This window comes from Nelumbo nucifera, chromosome 5 (genome assembly GCF_055504915.1).
Source record: "Nelumbo nucifera cultivar China Antique chromosome 5, China Antique-T2T, whole genome shotgun sequence".
In the NCBI taxonomy this organism is placed as follows: domain Eukaryota; kingdom Viridiplantae; phylum Streptophyta; class Magnoliopsida; order Proteales; family Nelumbonaceae; genus Nelumbo; species Nelumbo nucifera.
In genome coordinates, this window is record NC_142653.1 from 27,122,325 (window position 1) to 27,144,940 (window position 22,616).

The 22,616-nt window shown below is 34.8% G+C and overlaps 1 protein-coding gene across 1 annotated transcript; it reads right to left on the reverse strand.

The window, feature by feature from the left end:
- Positions 1–17,291: 17,291 nt before the first annotated feature.
- Positions 17,292–19,289, reverse strand: LOC104607542 (agamous-like MADS-box protein TM6). Its single transcript, XM_010273207.3, has 7 exons — positions 18,984–19,289; positions 18,768–18,834; positions 18,599–18,660; positions 18,330–18,429; positions 17,849–17,890; positions 17,703–17,747; positions 17,292–17,614 (listed from the first exon to the last, which is right to left on the reverse strand). Exons 1-7 carry the CDS (start codon positions 19,169–19,171, stop codon positions 17,441–17,443), a joined length of 678 nt encoding a protein of 225 aa, XP_010271509.1. The 5' UTR covers positions 19,172–19,289; the 3' UTR covers positions 17,292–17,440.
- Positions 19,290–22,616: the final 3,327 nt, after the last annotated feature.

Here is a 22,616-nt window from a genome sequence, read left to right on the forward strand (position 1 = left end):
TTGAAAGTGGGAGCTTCCCACTTCTCACAACTATGCATGGTGGTAGGCTCCACTCTCCATGTTAGTGGGCTCTTTTTTTGAACTACTACTAATCAGAATTTGATTAGTGTGATCTTTGGAATGACAGGTGTTTGAATGTAAATGAGCCACATGTTTGACTATAAGGGGCTTTGGCCTGAAATTCTTACTTTAATATATATATATATATATATATTTAGCAAATAACAAGCACCATAAAATTTTCTGTTGAATATATTCGATCAATTCATCTAACATCTATGACTAGTGCAAATAAATAAGAACTAATTGCTAAACCTTGAAGAAGACCCATTGTAACAGTAAAAAGTAAAAAGAATAGGAAGGACAAGAGTAGGAAAAGCCTTCTTACCTATTCACTATATATACTCATTGCAATTGGATTTACATCCTAGTGAAGCTTCTAGTGATCTCTGCACGTTTGTAGTCGAAAGAAAGGTACTTTAGGTTTTAAATCCCCAACTATGAATTAATTAAGTATAACTGAGTGGAAGAATCAAGTGATTAGTTTCAAAAAAAAAGAAACCAAGGCTCAGTTTGGAAAGAGTACAAATACAAATGTGCATTGTGCAAAATCTTGTATATTGTATTGCTAAATCTTGTATTTGCACTGTACATATTTGTATTTGGGGTAAATTGCAGATTAATATCCTGTATTTTGGGGCTTGTCTCACTTTACTATCCAAATTTTAAAGTGTCACTGTAGTACCTTAGGGTTCGATTATGATACCCAAAAATCAATTGACCAATAAATTGGAATCACAAGCGTGATAGTGAATAAAGTGTTATTTATCAAAATTCATGGGTGGGTTTTGATTGATCAAAAAAAATTCTTTTCAAACCATTTCTTTTCCGCATCATAGATTTTTCCAGTACCTTAACTCCCAAAATTTGTAAGTTTAATCCAAAAAGTTAATCATCATTAAATAAATAACATATGAAAAAGAACACAAATGTCCTTCAAATATCACCTAATTTTCTTTTTCAATCAATCATATTGAAGTCCCCTTATTTTTGATACATTGGGAGAGACTACTACATGAGCTTCAATTCCTCTGGCAACCGCAACAACACTTGATTTAGAAAACAAAAGCGACCTTTTCAGATTGTCTCTCCTGCCGCTAACCTCTTGCATAACTCACAGCCTGGTTCATGTGATCGTAGATTGATCGATTTCCCTGAAATTACAATCACCAGATTCATGTAAACAAACAAAACGTGGAAGTTAAAATCATACAAAACAAATAAGCTAAAAAACAACCATTTAATAATTTGCTCACCTTGGTATACTCAAGATGAAGCAAAGACCGGAACTACACGTAAAGGGTAGCCATTTTTGCCTTCTTTATTGCTTGATGTTTCTATGTAAAACCTTAATCTTCTTCGCATTAGCATTGTTACTGGTGTTAGAAGTCATCGCCGGTAGCTTAATACCACCGCCGTCCAAAGGAGGGTTTACTAGAATAAAATCTTGCTGAGTGGAGAAGGGGAGTTTTTTTATCAACCAACCATCATCACGTAGGTACCTGGTGTTCGGTCATTCTATCCTGGACTAAACCCATTGTCCAATCACAAGAGTTGGCTACCAAGAAATTAGAAGGAATGAGGAAATTATCTTTGATAACCAAGACAGAGGCTATGTATTTGGCCAGTTGGCCACTATAATTACAACTTTCCTTTCAGACATGGTAGAGATGAAAGAGTAAATACTAGGACAGTGAGGGCAATGTCTTTTCATTTAAAAGTTTTTCACTTATCTAGAGTTATCCATATTATTTTGATTTTCAGATAAATAATATAATGATTTTTTTTCCCATAAAAAATTAATGTTAAAAAATGATAAATTTTATATAAATAAATAAAACTCTTTTTACCATAAGACCCAATACTTAATATAAAAAAAATATTATAAAATTGGTCAATGAAAAAAACGTACTCAATGACCAACTTTCCCCTCTTATTTATCATAAATGAACGGAATCATAATAGTACGAGAGAGTGGAGAGGGCGAGGATCATGTGTATGGGCTAAGTAATAGGTTGGGGCATCTCGTCTTCCTGCAATTTTATGGTGCCAGTGCCTAGCTTGTGGCTAATGAAGAAATAGAGGGTAGGAGCCAACACCATTGCTGCATTCACCGGAGTGAGTGGTCGATTTCTTATTTCGTGTTCCCTTGTTTTCTTAAATGGCTAAACTTGAATGTAAACAGGAAAAACCCAAACTTTTAACATTTTAAAGAAAATTGTAAAATGATCTCGAAAATATTAAAAGAGGGTAGTTTTGACATTTTAAAAAATTTAAGGTACTAAAATGAGATTAACCCCAAAATATATAATACTAATCTGCAATTTCGCCTCATATTTGTATTCTGTCCAAATTGAGTCTAAGGTCTAAATTTTAAATAATTCAATTTTTAGCTTTACCCGCTGTCCCCAAGCCAAGATAAAGAGGAAGATTTAATCAGGTTTGAATGCTCAAAAAGATATCTTTTATAAGCTTTGAATGTTCTAAATTTTAGACATATCTTTTATAAGGTTTGAATATCATTAGGGCAAAACATATTAAAAAATAAGTTGGTAAATAGAACAAGATGACAAAACAGGATTCATAACGACCCATATAGCGCCCATTCAAAAAAAATTGACCCATATAGCGATGGGGCTCAAATGATGACATAACAAAGAGTTTCAGCGATCGCCCCCATACAGTCAGTTTTAAAATTGAATCGCAGCCCTATGTCAATTAGTATTAAGAAAACAAAAGGTGTGGCTTTAAAGTAATTCGCACTTGCTGTAGTTTATCCCACGTGGGCTGCACTTAACCTCGAGTTAAGACAAACACAAACTTCTAAGTATGATTTGTTATTTAGCTGTTGATTTTCTTGTTCTTGTCTAATTTTATTACCACTTTTGGAATTTCGCAAAGAGATTCTGTTGGGCGGTCATTATATTACATCGGTTCTTATGAAACCCAATTATCCACATGAGAATGAATAAAAAAAAAACAATGTCATTCAAAGAATCAATAATCAAGTCAGAATATCTTAGGCCCTATTTGGTTGGGTGGAATCAGAATGGAAATGGGTTGTTCTGATTGGGTAAAAATGAAATCCCATTTCTAATTTTGATGGAATAGCATTTCTCCATTTAAGGGAATGACGATTCCCTCCCCCTCCTCTTCCCCCGAAATCTCATTCCTGTTAATTCTATTGATTTTCATTTCGATTTCTATCTGAACCAAACAAATCATTCCAATTCTAATTCCAACTACAAAACCAAATGGGCCCTTAAAATTTATTCGAAAAAAGGGTAACTACTAGTTTAGAGACAGAATAAAAAGGATAGAACGAATCTAAAGTCCAAATAGACAAACATACGTGAATATATATTAGGAACACAACACACGACAACCTCGATAATAGTTATGTTGGTCTTATTCCAAGCTAAGTCTCAGTGTGAGATTAGAGTCCTACTCAGATAGAAGGATTATAAAAGCAATTTTTTAGCAAATTGTCCCATCTATTGAGAAAATTGCAAAGGTGTGGGAGATCTCCCGTTGCTTATTTTATAGTGATTCAACCATGTTATTTTGAAATCTCCAAAACACGAATACAAACTAATATGATAATTTTGATTTAATGAGTATTCTCGATAATCCAGATTTTGATTGCATTCAACCACGATGTACAAGCAAAATGATAATGTGGCACATTTAAAAGTTGAGGTTTAAAGTGAAACTACCCCAATGTACAGAGTTTCTATCTACAATTTACCTTTTTTTTTCCTATTGGTTTGTGTGGTTATGTTTGTTGGATTGTTCGATTTGTTTCTCAAGCCTCTGGTCGTAGAAAATAGAATTTTACAGAAACAATGCAGTAGCTCTACTATGAAATCAACATCAATTTGATTTGAGGGAAATTATATTCAGGTTGTAACTAGAGTAAGTGCATTGCTCAAATCATGTTTCCCTCAAAAAAAGTTACTCAAATAATGTTTTATTCAATTAGTCAAGATTAGGTAGGGGTGCTCAACAAAAACTGAAAAACTGAACCAAGGAAATCGACAGTAGTTGGTTCGGTTTCAATTTAGTGTTTTTCAAAAAATGGTGGTATAAATTTGGTTTTGGTTAACCTAAAAGAAAAATTGGCAGTTAACCAAATCGACGGGTATATATATTTATATATATTATATATAAATTTATATGTATTTTATATATAAATATAATAAGTATATGTTATATTTATAACCAAAAACTGATGATATTGATTCAGTTTCAAAAAATAATTCATAGTTCAACTAACCAAACAATGAGCACACTTTGTCAAAATGGGATTTCAATAGTATAACCAAATCTAAGGGCTGATTATATATATATATTGTACTAGCGGGAGCCTGTGCGATGCATGGGATGGGGCACCCTCCTTATCCCTCGCCCCTCTAAGTCAAGACACTATACTCCATCTCCACCCTGACCCCAATGGCGGGGCAGGTTTGGAGCAAGGCACCCATTCCCCGTTATAGATGGGGAATCCCCAAATTTTCTGCACCCTGAGGCAATCACTTAAAAAAAAATTAATTTATGGATATTTTACAAATATGATTATTGGAATTTAAGAGTATTTTAGGAATTGGATTATGACAATTTGGGGGTATTTTATAAATAAAATTATGGGATCCTAGGATTATAAGAATATGAGGAAAACTTAGAGATATTTTAAAAAATAATATTAAATCTACAGATATTTTACTAATTTACCATCAAGTTTGGAGAATTATTTGCAAACCCCATCCCTAATTTGGGGCAAAAATATTTTTCCTGTCCCCACGTCGTCTCTGTCCCATCCCTGTTAAAGATTTGAGAAAACTTGCCCCGTTTAGGGCAGGGCAATGTAGGGCCCCGGTTTTACAGGGGAAATTGTCATCCCTACAATTCTAATAATTTTCTATAACTAATAAAGAAATAGTAAATTAAATAACAATAAATTACAATATTTTATGATAAATTTCAAAAAAATTATTAAAATTGCTATTGATTAGTAGTAATGTATAGTAAATTAATTATTTACAATAACAATAAATTAATATAAATTATTTACTTTTTAAGCCCAAAGTATTTGCTATTAATCAAAGTAAATATAATTATAGTAAATTAATGTAATTATGGTAAATTACATTATTTTTAATTAAAAGTAAACCATTTGTTCTTAATTAACATAAACCCAAGTATGGTCGAAGTCAACCAAGTGGTCTAGATCGTTGTGGATAGAATTAATAATTTTCCCAAATTATTTTAATAATTATTTATTGAAATAATAATAATGGATTGTTACTTAAATAATTACAAAACAAATTCTGATAGATTAATTTACTAATTTAATTTTTATAAATTCTTTAATAATTATTTAGTTGAGCAATAATAAAGGATTATTATTTAAGTAGTTTCAGAGAATATTTTTTTCATAGATTAATTTCTTAATTTTTTAATTACTTATTTAAAAAAATAATTATGGATTATTAGTTAAAGAGTTTCCTTAAATTATTGGATAATTGTTAACTACAATTATTGATTTTATAGAAATTAGTAAATTACACTAATTAGTAATATCTTTTATTAAATAAATTTTTATTGTAAAAATTTAATGAAAATTTATTAAATTAGAATGATTAATGTAGATTACCGTTGAAATTTTGAACATTTATTAATAACAAAAAATTCTTAAATAATGGATTGTTTATTAATTTTTGGTAGAATATTAAATTATTTAATATTTGTTGAATAGTGGATTATTTCTGAAATATTTATTTCATAATTTTTGGTAGAATATTTTCCAGAAATTTTTAATAATTTTCATAACTAATGGATTATTTAACAATAAATTATTATTTAGGAATAAATTATTTAACAATAATGGAAGATACCTTGAATATATAGGAAATATCGAATTCCCCATATTCCCCTCTCTTTGCTTGAAATCATGTCTATAGATATAAATATTATTTGACTTGGAAAACCAAATATTAATAAATTATGGCCCTGTTTTTATGGGAAAATGGAGAGAATAGAGGGGAATTAGAGATAGAAGTGAAGGAGAGGATAAAACATATATTGAGCTAATTAAGGAGAGAAGTTAGTTTGTTATAGAAAATGAGAGATGTGAGTTGTGGAGGAAAAGAGAAAACCCAATGGAAAAGGAAAAGAATGAAAAGAGAGAGTACTGATATGGCAAATTGGGAGTGGTGGAAAGGGGGAGAGAAGAGAGAATCAAGAAGAATGCAATATTCAGATAATGGAGCAAGAAGAATCCAAGTAAGGTGGACCGTCTTACTATATTCATATAGATAAATAATCTAGCACTTATATGTTACGGACAAAATGTAAAAAGGCAGCTATCAAAATTAAAAGGTGCGATGAGGAGGGGGTTAGCTGTTGTGTCCTCGTGATCTGGTGGCCACCATCAAACTTGCATATAATGCCTTTATAATTATAGAGGGTTTTCCTCTATGTGTAACTACTACAATAGCAAAAACAGTACAATTTCCTCAATATGATATTGCAGAGCCACTAGGAAGAATTATTCCAATACTTAAACATACATCCATGATACAGTCATCCTGGCGCGAATTGACTCAAGCAAGATGGGTATATACGGAAATAAGATCCCACCGGATTTTCACTTGTTTTGAGTGACTTGAATCCCCAGACTATTTAGTATCTGCCCAATGATTCAGCTGGAAAGATTTATGGAGAATGAAAACATTTCCCCTAGAATTCAGTTATTCATTTGGAGGTGTCTGCATAATATGATTTCGGCTAGAGAGGTCCTAGCCAAAAAATCCAATCATGTGGATAGTAATTGCCCAATGGGTAATGAGTATGAAGAATCTCTCGATCATCTGTTTTTTTAGGGGCGCTCTTTTTCAGATTTATGTGGGGATTAGAGAAAATTTATTTTTCTATGTATCACTTACCCATCTCCTAGGTGGGTAAATAATTTTTCCACACTGGGAAAAATTACCAACACTTGAATGGGATAAAAATGCCTTTATAATAATGGTTTTTTTATGACTTAAATGGTTATTTCCTTATTTACATAAGAAATAAAAGAACATAAATAAATGTGGATAAGTATTTCCTATAAAACACTTACCTGAGTAGGTGCATTTACCTAAATAAATAACTTACCGAAAAGGAAACTAGGCCTTAGTGTAATTGGGCCAGAGTAGTATGGTTTGCTTCTACTCTAGAGATCAGCATTGATTATAATATTCACTCATTGGTGCATTGACTTGGGGAATGGGTAAAGCAGGACATGTCTTCTCTCCAACCTCTATTTCTACTTTGGCTAGAGCAGTTTTTCTTTGGCGCATGTGAAAAGCAAGGTGCAAGGTTTCGATAGTAGTCATAACTCATGGAAATAGCTAGAGTGGTATTAAATGAAGAAGCTCAAATTCCATAGGCCTTTGGTGGGGCAAGCACCGTTGAATGACAGTATTAGCTCAATTTTGCATTGGACCAGGCCCCGTGAACGTTTCCTTAAGATAAATTTTGATGGAGCTGCAAATCTCCAGGAATCTAGAGCTGGGCTAATAATTCGGGACTGGAACGGTAGCTTTTACTATGCTCATGCTATTGGTCTCCCTCCGATGTCTGCTGCAGAACCGAAGCTAGAAGTCTGTTGGAAGATTTGACTCTTCAGTTTTTATTGAGGACGACACTAAGATAGTTATTCAGGTTTTGTTAGAGAATTCCATATCTCCTCCATGGGAAATTCAGGAAATAATTGCAGATTGCAGAGTCATCCTATGTTCTTTCACCAGGTCTCAGTGACTTAACATCCCAAGAAATGACAATAAAGCTGGGCACTTTCTTACTAAGTTTGGTTTAAAAGCACAAATCGTTCGCACATGGTCTGTAATGTACGCCTTGATTTTCTATTAGATTGTATTGCTTCGGATGCTTCTCTGAGTTCTTCCTATTAAATTTGCCTATCTTATTATCAAAAAAAAAAAATGTGGCCTCTCTCCTGGGACAAGAAATGATGACCAGATAACCAATCCTTACCATCCCATTGTAGAACTAGAATGTACACAACAATAATGGTGAATTTTATTATTATTAAAAGTACATGAAGCTTTGCCTCGGCAGGGATTTTTAACTTGTGGAGCTATAAACATTGACCAATGCGAAAAATGTCATAGTAGCTGCACTAACATGATACTAGAAAGGACTTGACCAACCAAAACCTCCAGCGGATTTTGTTAAAATATTTTAAATTTAGATTTTTTAATATGAAAAAGTGAAAAATTCCCATATTTTATTGAAGAAATTCTCATATTTTTGTAATTTACTTTTTAATACTATTATTACAATTTTTAAAATTTAAAATTTTTAAACCAATCGGCTAAACCAAAACCGACCCAAACCAATACAACCTGAACTAGCCAGCTTTCATCATTGGTCGGTCAATTTGAAAATCGGACTGAAAATAGAACTACTTTGACCACCAATTCTGGAGTCAAATATCCAATCACCTAGTCCAAGCCTGGGTTAAACAGTTTTGGAGTCCAAAACCAAACCCAGACCCATGACTAGTTCTGCATAAACTGGTCAGACCATCCAGTCTGGTCCGGTTCTCAAAACCATGGATTGACATGTTCACTCATAACAGGTTACCCAACCAACTGCATGCTTTTATCTCGAACCAATCCGGATGGTGTACTTAATTTATTGATAACCAATAAAACATAGGCTGTAATTGATGGAAAATATTTCATATTTATCACAGGTCAAACAGTGCATACTCATTTTTTTGCACTAGCGCAAATGAAATTTCATTGCAAATAAATAAAGCACTAAGTTCACAAATTAATACTAAAGAATTTAAATCTAAATTGCACAGAGGTACATAATACTAAAATCTCAACCCCAGAAAAATTCTCTCTTTGATTACCAGAAAAAAAAGAACCCCAGAAAAATAACATAATTTTTTTGAAGCCAGAAATATGCAATTTCCACTCATCAATCAAGACATTGCGCATTAGAACAATGCAAATTATGAATAGATCAAGGATACTCCCAAGTAAACCTAATTAATAATAGAAAATCATAAGAGAAGTATGCAAATTATAAATAATATTGGGTCCTTTGGAAGGAGTACAAACTGAGCCCATGACATTGCGTATGAGAACACAGCAAATTTTGAATAGATCAAGGTTACTCGCAAGTAGACAACCTAATTAACCCAATCTGTAAGTCGAGAAATGACCTGCTAGCTCAATCAATACATATATATATATAGAGAGAGCCTGAAGGATTAGAAAACGGTAAACATCATCTTCTGCCACTTGAACAAAATCACTAATATAGAAATTAATGGTTTAAGAAACGGGACTTCTAATCCCTTTACCTTCTATTGAAACAAAAGCATCATCCTATATAGATCAATAAGCAGATAAAAATGTCATTTTTTTGGGTAAGAAGAAAATTTCTTTCAAACAAAAGAAAAGCGTCCAACGGCAACAAAATTAAGAGAAGACAAGAAAACACCAGAAACAAAAACGAGCAAACAGACAAAACAACAACAAACACGAAAACAAGGACTCGAGTCCAACCCAACAGACCCACTTAAACTTGCATCATTACGAAAATGAAAAAAAGACTCCTTAACAACACAATCAGCAGCCAGCTGATCTGCTAACCACACTGGAGGGATAAAACGACAACCATCACTGAAGAAAATAAACATGTCAATCGTAACCGGATGGGATAAATACAAAATCATGCACAACAGGTTAGGCAACCTATCACGATCAATGATATCAGTATTTCATACATAGAGGACTCATGTGGAATTCACACCTTATGCATATCGAACACTGGCGTGTTGACTCATGATAGGTAGGCAGCTTACTGTATATGATTTGTCTCTGGCCAATTCAGACTTTGCATAGATATTAATGAAAACAAAATTTATACCAAAATTAAAAAGTCCAATTATGATGGAAAAATGGCATGGTGCCATAAAAACTGATCACCAATCAATAAAAGTGACAACCAATCAGCTGATATTCATCAAAATTCAATAGAGGGTTGCTCAATGTTCTTTCGGTATCATACCCTTCCCGCGTCATACAAATTGCCTATTGAAAATTATGAGATACATCCACTAGGGCATTTATACCAAGTAGGCACAAAGTTGTAAGCTTAGAATTTTTTTTATCACCTATCTCTTAATATACCCCTCAGCCTATTCTTGAAAAAGATTAAAAACCACTTTTGACACTTGTCAGAATATTTATTAATTGCCATTAGGAATGGCAACAGGGTGGGTTTGGAGCGGGTATTACATTCCCATCTTCGACCCCAACCCCCAAGTCACCCTCCATCCCCGTCCTCGATTCCTGTCGGGGAAAGGAATCCTCCCCCATCCCTGACCCCAATGGGGATGAATTCCCGGTCAGAGACCCGAATCCCCGAGGGTCACTACAAAATCCAAACTCTTAGCCCTAGAAAAGCTGGAGCAAATGCAAAGAATCAACAGAGGCTCCAAAAGATGCAAATAGCCACCAACTCCTACACTGGAAAATAGGAAAATAGGAAAAAAAACAAAGAATCAACAAAAACCCATGTCAGAAAATCAATAACTCACCAAAGCACTACCATTCAAATCTTCAAATTATTTGCTGAGAAATCCATTTAGATCTTCCGAGAAACCCATTCAGATTTTCTCTCCTTTTACTTATCCTCCACCTTCTCATCGAGTGGTAGACTGCTGGTCAGCGATGATAGACGTCCGATGTCCAACAAGTGAGTGGCGACAACAACGGTGGTCGGCGAATTAGCAACGAAGACGAAGGAAGAAGAAGACTAGGGTTCTGGGTTCAGAGTTCTCTCTTGTCTGTTTGTCAAAGTCTCGAAGAATAGACACTGTCGAGTGTTTTTTAGGTTTTAATAAAAAATGAATAATAATATAATATATAATATTATAATATAAATATTATAAATAACATATAGTATTATATATATGATTATATATATATATATATATATATTAATTGGGGCCCGGCCAGGGCGGGGATTGCATTCCCCATCCCCATCCCCAACCCCGCCAAAATACCCCCATACCAGACCCCGTCAGGTCAGGGAGCCTGAGTACCCGTCTGGGACAGGGAAAATTGCCACCCCTAAGTGCCATTGGCCTAATAGATCCAATCCCACAGAGATTTTGGCAATGTACACAGAAATCTTGGCGACCTTTGTCCATTCCTTGAGTTTAGGCCGATTAGAGTTATGTGTAATATATATATAAGGAGTTATACTAGCTTGTAAAATTCATAGCGTGTTAAACTTTAAGAAAACCTATGGGTGGCAATTTTTCACCCAACCCACTGAACCCACCCAGTATCAAACCCACCCAACCCGCCCATTTAAATGGGTTGGGTTGTGTAACCATTGGGTTAATCATTATTGACTAAATTTAATTTTGTCTTGAATCAACACATTTCACCCAACATAAATCCAAATCAATTTGACCCGAGTTAGGACTAGTTCAATGCGGTCTAACCTGATCCAGTATATACCGATCAGGGTCGAACCGAATCCGAAATAGACTTCGGGTGGGATGGTTTGGAAGCGCTTGCTCAACCCGGTTTGGGTCATTTGGTCCAACCAATATTCACACAACACAAACCGACCCAGTACAAGCCAATCCGAGTCGACCCAAATCCGAAACGAATTCAAGTGGGATGGTTCAGTGTCGGCATGATTTACCCGGTCTGGACCGTCCGCCCGACCAATATCTACACAACCCTACCCGGTTTACTTACGTTGGTCCACTTCGGGTCAGTCAGTCAGGTCCAGTCCAAGGCAATTCAACATTGACTGAATTGGTCCGGTCTGATCCAATTAGACTGATACAGATCTAAGCGGTTCAACTACCCTTGATGTGATTAGCTCGAAAATAATCCAATTAGATAATTCAAGTTGGTCTGACCGATTTGAACCTAAATTGGTCACATACTAGCATGTGCCATATAAAGATTAAACATCAAATATTAAACAGAAGGCAACACAATGTTCAATAACCAACCGATCCTGTTGGAAAGGAAGAAATGGTTGAAGTTCAAAGCAATATGAGACATAGTGATAAGAATTAACAAGCGACCCTTTTACCAAATGCTTTATATGACGGACAAAATATCCTAATTAACTTGCTAGAACATGTCTAAGATTCTCTGAATTGATCGAAATCGAGGAGCTGGGTTCATGGGGGCAAAACGCAAATCGGAAGGAAGATGGTGATAATGATATGGTGTTTTAAAGGACGAACTCGAAGAGAGAGAGATGTCTTCACAAATTTCTCCTTTTACTACACATTTAAATTTCTAGTTAGCAGCAAGCATGCGTTCAGAAACTTGATATGAATTAGGGATTGCAGCATTCTAACAGGCAAATACGGGAAAGAAAATCAACTTCACTTTGTAAATGTCCATATGTTCACCATTTTAAACACATTTTGTTAATAACCGTGGAAGATACTGCAACGAATCCAATAGATATCCAAATCAACGAGGAAACTAGCCTCCAGGTGGATGGAATTCTAAATGGTGAAGACAGGGAGATGTACAAATGATGCAAGAATAGTAGCTACATGAAGGTGCCAGCTATCTTGTTGGTAAATCTCTGGTTGGTATCTCAGCGTTGGGGGGCTGGGGGGGCATGTCTAACGGTTCGGAAGATTTGAGAACTTCATACAGATTGCACTAAGAACAGTTTATTTGGTTTGGTCATGGAATAAACATCACATACGTAAAAGAAAGAGGAATTATTCTTGTTGACACTGAAAATATAAAAAGATTGATCGGCAGAAAGATTACAAATAAAATAAGGAAATGGGTAAAGCATGTTAGATGGAAAATGCACTGTTATTATGGCTCTCTTATGGGCATATCACACAAAACAATAGGCAAGTGCCAATGCTACAGGGCTTGCAAGAGTTCGTGTAAGCAGATATTTCAAACAAAAAGAAACGAGAGGAAATTGGCTGAAATCTCCGATTTTCTTTTTCGTTCTTCTTGCTTTTAAGATTATCTATTTTCAGGGCTAGCATGGCTTATCTTAGAATATTTTTATTTTTTTTTAACTTGGAATTTAAGCTTCATTCAATGTCCATATAGGCTTCTCTTACTTTTAGTAACAACATTGGTTGTTTACTGGTCATCTTTCATTCACTGGCCAACTGTAATTGTATCCTTTAATGCCTGATTATATGGAAAAAAAAGTGTCACTCACTATCTTATCGGTTTGAACTGACTTTCTCTCAAGGATCCTCTCTTCTATATATTCATATATCTATCTATCTATATATATATATATATTATTTTAAGTCTAAACTTGTAAATCGTATTTGATCCCCTTTTTTATTCATCCTAGCACTAGGAACCGTAAGCAATCTGTTACTTGACATGCATGGAGATATCAGGAACAAAAGATACCACGGTAGCAAATTACTCTAATAAATGGTGCCTTGGAACGTTTCCCTTCCTGTTTTTTTGATAGCAAAAACAAATTTACTACCAATTTTGATAATATTTAAAAAAAAATGATGAAACCAATTCCAATTCAACCTTTAGTTTAGAAAATTAGATCCTCAGTAAATAGCTATATAGATCAGTAAGCAACTATTTTTACCAAAAAGAAAAGGTCAGTAAGCAACTTAGGGGGCAATCAGCAACATGAATTGTTTATTTTGTTACCGGTTTCAATAAAACAAGTCAAAACCAACTGGTTTGGAAAGAATGCACAAAAATGTTCTTGAATTTCTGGTTTCAAAAATATGCTTTCATCTGATTATTCAATATTATGTTCTATAAGTCATATAATTTGTACACTAAAATTTGTTTTTATTTTAAAAATCAATATTTCGATGGTTCTAAATGCATGCATTGCCATTTGAACCAAAAACAATCTATTCTTGCCCTTCAAAACAAAAACAGAATTCAGAAGCATGCTTTTGTTTTTTATCATGATATGGCAGCTTCAAAACAAATGAAAATACACCCCCCCTAATTTTCAAGGGACCAAGGCAAGGCTAGGCAACAAGAGGGTGCCTTGCTGCCTAGGCATCTAGGCTATGATTTTTTAAATAAGAAACACTAAGGCCCTTTTGCTTTTCAGGAAGTTACTTACTTAGGCAAATGCACTTACTCAAGTAAATGTTTCCTGGCAAATATTTATCCAGATAAATCCATTTACCCATGTTCTTTTATTTTCCAGGTAAATAAGACAATCAGCTGGCCATAAAATGCCATTATTGAAAGATGTAATTTTGTGCCATCCAAGTGTTGGCAACTTTCCCCCTACCCACCTAGGAGATGGGTATGGATATCTTGGTCAATTTTCTATGGATTCCACATAAAACTGAAAAAAGGACATGGGTATCTTGGTCAATGGAAACCAAAATCCCATTGACCAACTTTCTCCCTCTCAAAATCCAAAAAACAATCAGGCCCTAAATCTTATTTGCATTCCCTACGTTCCAATAGCAACTGGTGATCATCTTTCACTAGTTATCAACAGTTTTTATAAAACAGTTATAAACAAACTTCATATTAAAACATAAAAAATCAACAATTTCTTAAAAGAAAAGAAAATTCAAAAATCATATGAGCCAAGCCGATGCAGTTGTCCTAGGAAAAAATAAAAGGGTTGAAGAACAAGAAAAATATGTTGATTAGACAAAATTTAAAGTGCTTCCTTGCTTATTGTTTCAAGCTTTTTAAGACTTTAAGGGTTCCAAACAACATAAACCAATAAAAAAAGTTCAGAACAACATGTGTGTTGATTATTTATCAAAAAAAAACATATGTGTGTTGATTGAATCATAATAAAAAAGAAAAAAATAAGAAGAAACTAGTTTTAAATCCACAAAATAAGATGAAACTCCTGCTTTACATTTGTTGTGGTTCAAGGTATATCCTTTTGGACCACAAGGTATAATACATTTATTGTGGCTCAAGTTACATTTTGTGAAACCAATTGTGAGATACTTAGTTGGTAGGTTGGATGATTTATCCCAAGAATATGCCGATTTGATTCCTGCTATCATCGTCTTTGAAATAAAGGTTATGAATAAATATCAAAAGGGTTAATGTATTATTCACAAAAAAAAAAACAGCCCTATGTTGATTACTACCAAAAAAAGTTGCATTTTGTGTAATCTACCCCATTTAATTATTATTTATTTTGATGCCTATCCTATTCTTACCCCATTTATATTTCTTGAAGATTGTCTAAGAAAAAAAGTCAAAAGATCTATGGAGGAGGTACATCAAGTATGTCAGATACTTACTCTCAAATAATTATCTGATGATTGTTGATGTGTTGACGTGCTTTTCAGTAACAAGAATTTAATGATCTAGTTTTTTAAGTATAAATTTCCTTATGGAATTTGTTTTGTTGTTTTTTTTTTTTTTGGTTTCCAGATAATTTCCTTTTGGTGTCTGTTAATCAAATTTCTTATGTAAAATAATCATTTTTCTAGTTTTGCATATAAAGTTGCATCCAATATGTTCGGTAACGTTTTCAGTTTCTACTTGGTATATTATCTATACATCCTTGAGAAAACAATAGCATTATGCATTACTTCTGCATAATGCGGTATCAAAATTTACACAATGGTGGATGTTTCTCCATCCAAAATTTGTTTATGCATAGTGACTGAACATCATCATGTTATTTCTCTCGAAACAATATAATTTTCATTTTCTGATTCCAATTGACTGAGAATTACAAAGGCAAAGGTAACAAAAAAGAAAAAAGAAAAAATGAATATAACTTGGCTCAAGAATATAAATTCTTCAAACAATTGAAAATTAACTACTAATATGACTACATAATTGACCTAATTAACTAAAAATAATTATCTTAGATCAATAATTGGAATAAAAATGAATATAATAAGAATTATTTGATAAACTAAAAATATGCAATACTTATTTAACTTATAACTTGGGATATTAAATTATAATTACTTAATCTAAATAGATTAAGTTAAAATAAGTAAAATAGAAATATAATTACATTAAAGTTAAGTAAACTTAAGCCTTAGTATTTACACTAACTTGATTTCAAATTTAGAGTAAAAGTAATTATTGATAACTAATGTAAATTAAGTTATTTAATTATTGTTTATGTAAATATCCATAGGAATTTCAGCCGGACTTTTACTAGCATATGGCTACTCATGCCTATCATCTAGATGTAATTAATTTTAATTTTTGCCAAGAAAGCATTAATCATCGTTCCTGAACTCTTCTTAAAAAATGTTAATATTCTCCTGAACATGAAAAACTAACAACCATTAGGGGGTTCCTTCTATTTCAGTTTTACTTAACAAAATTCAAGCATTGGATGGGACCCGACTATGATATTCTTAAATCTTAAAATATCAGCACTAAATACCTGGCTTTTGAGGACTTCAAAAAAATAATAACTGGCTTTTGAGAAGAAGAAAAAAAGACGAAGAGCTGTTTAGATTAATGATAGGTCAAAATAGAACAAGGGAAAAAGAGATTCATTATCAGTAAAAGCACAGAAATTAATCAGTTGAAGGATGATGAAATGACGAAAAAATATTTAGAGACAAAAAGGATACAATTTAAGGTGGGTAACACATAGTGGAGTAAAGTGAAGTCTTGATTGGCGATTAGGATTCAATTCATCCTAGAGTGAGCATTTCTTGGTTTTATCCATTCACAAGGGGGGAAAAGGATGGAAAAAACATATCTAGACTACACCTATCTACATCCGCGTAGATGATTAATGAGTTAAATCAGCAAACAAGAAAGAATTACCACTATTACTGCTAAGTTTAATGACTACGAAACAAGAAGATTCTTGTTTCCAGAAACTCATGAATAGCATAATGTAAGGTATCTGCAACATGAATTGAATATGGAGACTATGATGCATAGTACCTAAACATCTTTGCATGTCGAATTCATGTGTATATATGGACAAAGTAAAAGAAATGGTAGCAATCTTTTCAGCATATTGTTCTACCTTTCTCTAGTTCTTATTTCTAACAATTTAAATAAAGCACACCAAAAGGCATACAATAGAAAGCAAATGCTGATAACTCCCCATACTAACTCTGTTAAATTGAAATATACAGAAGAACAAGAATTTCCTGTAGCAAGATAACAAGAAACCATAGGAATTTTTGGTTTCCAGCCAAGATACTTGAAAGAGATTGGTGATGATTAAATTTCAGATATTATAAATAAGCAATTCTGAGTACATATTACAATCTTAGATAATAATATTTCAATTAGGTATCACCGAAACAACACATATATATTGATTTATAAAATGTCTGGGAAGGTTATATGACCTTTACTGCTATTCAAGCAAGGCGTAGATCGTGGGAGCCATATAATCCTCCAACCTGAAGATTAGGATGGTTGGGTTGCAGACGGAAAGAAAATAAGTGGGAACCCGCGTTTGACAATCCAAGAGATGATTCATAGTCTGCATCGTTGTCGACTAGCCCATAGTGTGGATCCTCATCTCGCTCTTCCTTGAAGAAAACAAATACCTAGTTTTTAATAAAGCCCTTTGTTCATAACATTGAAGGGGAATAAAAAGGATAAGATTAACGTTCTTACAAATTGACGCAGTAGATTTGTATGTGCTTCTTGCAAGTTCCTTATCTGCAAACAAAAATGAAGAGACGGAAGTGTAGGAAGTCCATTAGTTAGTTCCCCAGAATAGCCAAAACGATTTAACCACACGCATAGAAACATTAACGTACCTTTTTCTTGTAAGTGTCAGTCTGTGTTGAGATCACGTGATACTGTTCACAATGAGACGAATTTTCTTATGTTGCATGATCTAAACCGAAGATTTTCAATTTCCAAAGAACACATGCAAGATGAATATAGGAAAAACAGTAGATGAAAACGAAAAGAATGATTATAAAATAGACCAAATCGGTGAAGTTGTATATAAATTACGTTAGTAAGATCAGAAAATTTTCTGATGAATATTGAAATCTCAGAAAAGCTAAGAACTTTGCTTAATGCTGCTAATAGAATTTGAATTTTTCCATGGGAAATGCGAAAAGAAAAAGAAAAAACAGCTACTAATCACCATAGGAGGTTCAACCTCTCTGTATTTTTAGAAAAAGTAAAAGAAAAATATTGAATTATAAAATTTCTTCTTCTTCTGCAATCACGAAGGGGAAAAAAAAAGAGAAGTCGATCAGAAGCTTCAATTTTTAAGTTTTTCTTCACCTTTCGCTCACGAACAACCTTCAATGAGTTCTCCAAATTTTGCTCAAGACCGCGCAGTTCTTCGATGCTCATATCGTCCAGATCTCCACCCATCCTCCGCCTAATAAACGCGCCCAAATTATTTTCATCAACACAAAAGTTTGCAGCGGAATGGAAGAAAATAAATATTAGAAAATTTACTATCAGCGGGCAAAGTTATTTATGATTCATGTCTATCTATCTCAGAAACAAATCCTTATTACCATGGATGCAAGGATCAGTGGTATTACCTAATCTCTCTTTGGAGATTATTATTAATCTCCTTCTGCTTGTTTAAATGCTCTTGCATTCTCTGTACGCCTCGAGGAACAAACAGCAAGCCGTAAAGAAGTTAGCAGTTTTTTGTTCCGAACAAAATGCAGATATCGAAAGGAAAATAGTTATGAGAAATAGATTAACCTCGTAATGCGAGCTCCATAGATTTATTCCCGACACCTGCTGATACCGATCGAATATCTTCTTTGTTCTGTGGCATGTAAACAACCAGAAGAAGTTCAAAGGAGGTAGGGTTTGGAACGGAGCAAAGTAAAAAAGAAAAAAAAATGTTTAGAGTGAGATTGAAGATGGAAAAAGTGTAGAAACTGAAGCCAAATGAAAACAAGACGAGAAGTATACGTTGTGGTATGGCTGATGTATTCAGAGAATTTTCCAGTGCTGGAGAACATGATGAGAGAAACCTCGGCATCGCAGAGAACGGTGAGCTCTCGAGCTTTCTTGACGATACCTCCTCTTCGCTTCGAATAGGTGACTTGCCGGTTCGTTGAATTCTCTATTCTCTTAATCTCGATCTTCCCTCTACCCATCTTTTGCTGTTATTTTTATTCTTCTCCTCCTTTTCTCCACCGTGACTGCCACTGCCACCGCCACCACCACCACCACCTTTACCGAAGACAAGAAAGAAAAGCTGAAACACAGGATGAAGCCCAAGAGAAGAGGGGTAGGGGGTAAGGAGGGAGAAGTGCATTCCAAATCGGGAAGGCGGGACTAAAAGCTATCACTACTATAAACGGTAAGATTTTTCCATTTTCATGAAACGTTTACGGACACTGAGAACGTGTCACGTCCATTCCCGTTTAAATAATCGGTCGCTGTCTCCAACCCCTTATCCTCACTCCTGGGACCCACCAGACTTGATAGGGGCTGATGATGACCTGGAGGAGATGTAAATATAAGTGTAAATACTATTTTTTTACCATGGAACGGGACAGATAAAGTTTTTTCCGGTTACGAAACAGCCCCACTTCAGTTGTTAGTGTTTGGCAATAATAACGCCCCCGTTGTTACGGTCTTACACAGACTTAGCTTTGCTTATGCTTGGCAGTTAAAGGACATCATCATCATTTTCGCATGTAAGATTTTTAGGAGAATTGATGTTATCTTCATGCAGACCACCAAAATCTTAAGGTATTCTTTGAGGAGGTGTGGTCGACCTCCTTGGGTGCATAACCTTAGCACTCCTAGACCATCATCCCTTGCGGGGTGGCCCTAGTTAATGGCTAGCATGGCTATCAGGGTTCCTCATGGACACACACTTGCTCATGGTGATAGTGCATGGACTAGCACTACACTACCGACACTCAAGGGAGGCTTGGCATGCGGGCCTGCTCAAGCATGACCCTTCACCATGCCAGCCCCTTGCCCAAGATGAGTGAGCTACCCCCGTTGCCTTTAGCGCACGGGTGTGTTCCGGCCCAAGCGGTTGCCTCTCATCAAGGCACACAAGGGCCCACATCATCGGCGTACAGGAGACCCTTCACATCGGTGCCAAGTCACCTCTCTTCGACGCATAGTCACCTCACATTATGGCCATCCCCCTTTAGCACGTAAGTGGCGCCTCCCATGGACCTTGGTGGAGCCATCTCATTGGGCAACTCCTATCCTCTAAACACACAAAGGCTTGTCCTGGCCTGCCTTGGACTGAACGCCGTACGGGTTTTTTCCGCTATAGAACTACCCCCGTGACACCATGTCAACTATACAAGTGAAGTGAGGTTTGGAAAAACCCAGGATCTGCTCCTCACACCGACCTTACATCTTGTTGATGCCGCACCTCGAGAACATCTCTCATACTTATAAATATCGTAATTGTGGTACAGTTATCCTTCATGTTGCCCTTTCTTTTAAGACTGCTAGTCCGGACTCAACTCGGCCAGTTTGAAAAATATTAAATAGATGACGTGGCTTTAATACCTATAGTGAAAAGAGTAAGGGAATTAAGAATTTGACAGCTCCACTTCCTACCAGCGATATAAATAAGTTCACATCAGTCCTCAGGCCCCCCACAAAGAGCGTCCCACAATGTCCCACAACACATCCCAGCCGTGTATCGCAGCTGTGTATTGAGAATATATCCCGATGGAGTTTATATGCTAGGCTTGTGTATCAGGAACATCTTCCAATGATGATATCATCAGTTTTGGTAATATCATCGGAGATGTTCTCAATACACAACGTTGATATGTCGTGGGTAGAGGTGTAAATCGGGCCATGGCACTCGTGGCCCAGCATGAATTTGGACTGGCCCGACACAGCCTGGTACGACAGTCTGTAGGTCATGCTAGGCTTGGCATGATCATGCGAGCCGTGCTGGGACTGGGGTTTTAGGTCCCCAAGCCGGCATGGCACGGTACGACTAAGTGGGCTTATATAGTATATATAATATATTAATAAAATAAATATTTTTTTTAATTTTATTATACTAATTTATTTAATTATTATATATAAGCAAATGTATACACAAAATTCATATAAAATTAAAATTTTGTTTTTTTGTCGATTTTTTAAATAAATAGTTTTGGCCCAATGCACGATCCGACCTAGCCCAAGGCTCGACCCACTGGCCAGCCCGGCCCATGGTACGGCACGGGCCTACACAGGCCTGGGCTGTGGGCCATGCCAGGCCAACCCCCAAATTTTTCACCAAGGAAGGTAGCACGGCCCATAACGGCTTGCAGACCAACACAACATGACCCGCATTTTGCACAGACCACCCACAAACTATGCCATACTGGCCCGGCATGATCCACTTTACACCTCTAGCCGTGGGACATTGTGGGGCGGCCCCAGGGAGGAGATGTGATCTCATCCCGATGATAGTAAAAGAAATGACAAGGCACGGTTGAGATGTACTGTGAAAAGTTGTGGGACGACATCCTTGTGGGGGGCTGATTTGAACTCCACAGAAAAACAGAATTCTATTTTATTTTTTCCTTATCATCTCTTTGTGTGTTTTTGGGTGGGACCCGCTTGATCTAACCACAAATTTCCATTAAAAGTTTAGAACCTCTCCGGACACGCAACTTCAATATTTTTTGATACCACATGTGTTTGATTTCCTTGACATTCACTTCTTTTTCAATAAAGTTTAAAATATCATTTATCTCAACGAATGGCGTATCTAACCACAAATTTCCATTAAAAGTTTAGAACCTCTCCGGACACGCAACTTCAATATTTTTTGATACCACATGATAGATGGTGTTTGATTTCCTTGACATTCACTTCTTTTTCAATAAAGTTTAAAATATCATTTATCTCAACGAATGGCGTCAGATTGTTTGGTTCCGTCTATATTTATTGAGTAAATATTTTGTATTTGTGTGATTGTAAATTGTGAAAAATTTAAAAGATACCTTACGCTAATAGCTAAACAGTAAGGGCAGTGCATGTCATTACACTAAACAATAAGGGTAGTTTAAGAGATTTAACCTTAATTTTAATATGAAGAGAGGTGAGCGGAGCCAATGCTAGGTAGGGGTGAGCATTCAGTTTATTTGGTTAAAAACTGAATTGAATAAATCAAAATTTTAAAAACCGAAATAAAAAGATGAAAACCAAATTACAAGAAAATGAAATAACTGAAACCAAAATTTTCGGTTTGGTTTTTAGTTATTTTAGTTAAAAACCGAATTTAATTAATATATATACAAAATATTATATATTATAACCTATAATATATATTATGAAATTGAATTTCATTATAATACATTATATATAATATATTAATATATAAATATATAGCATATTATATATTATATGTTACTTATTATATAATGAATTTTTGGTTAATTCGGTTTTTTCGATTAACCAAACTTCTAACTCTGAAAATCGAAACCGAAAACCAAAATTCCTAAAAATCGAACTAATCGAACCGAACAAAAATAAAAACGAAACTGAAATTTTTGATTTGGTATTTCAGTTTTAACCAAATAATACTCACTCTAATGCTAGGGACAGGAAGAAGATCTA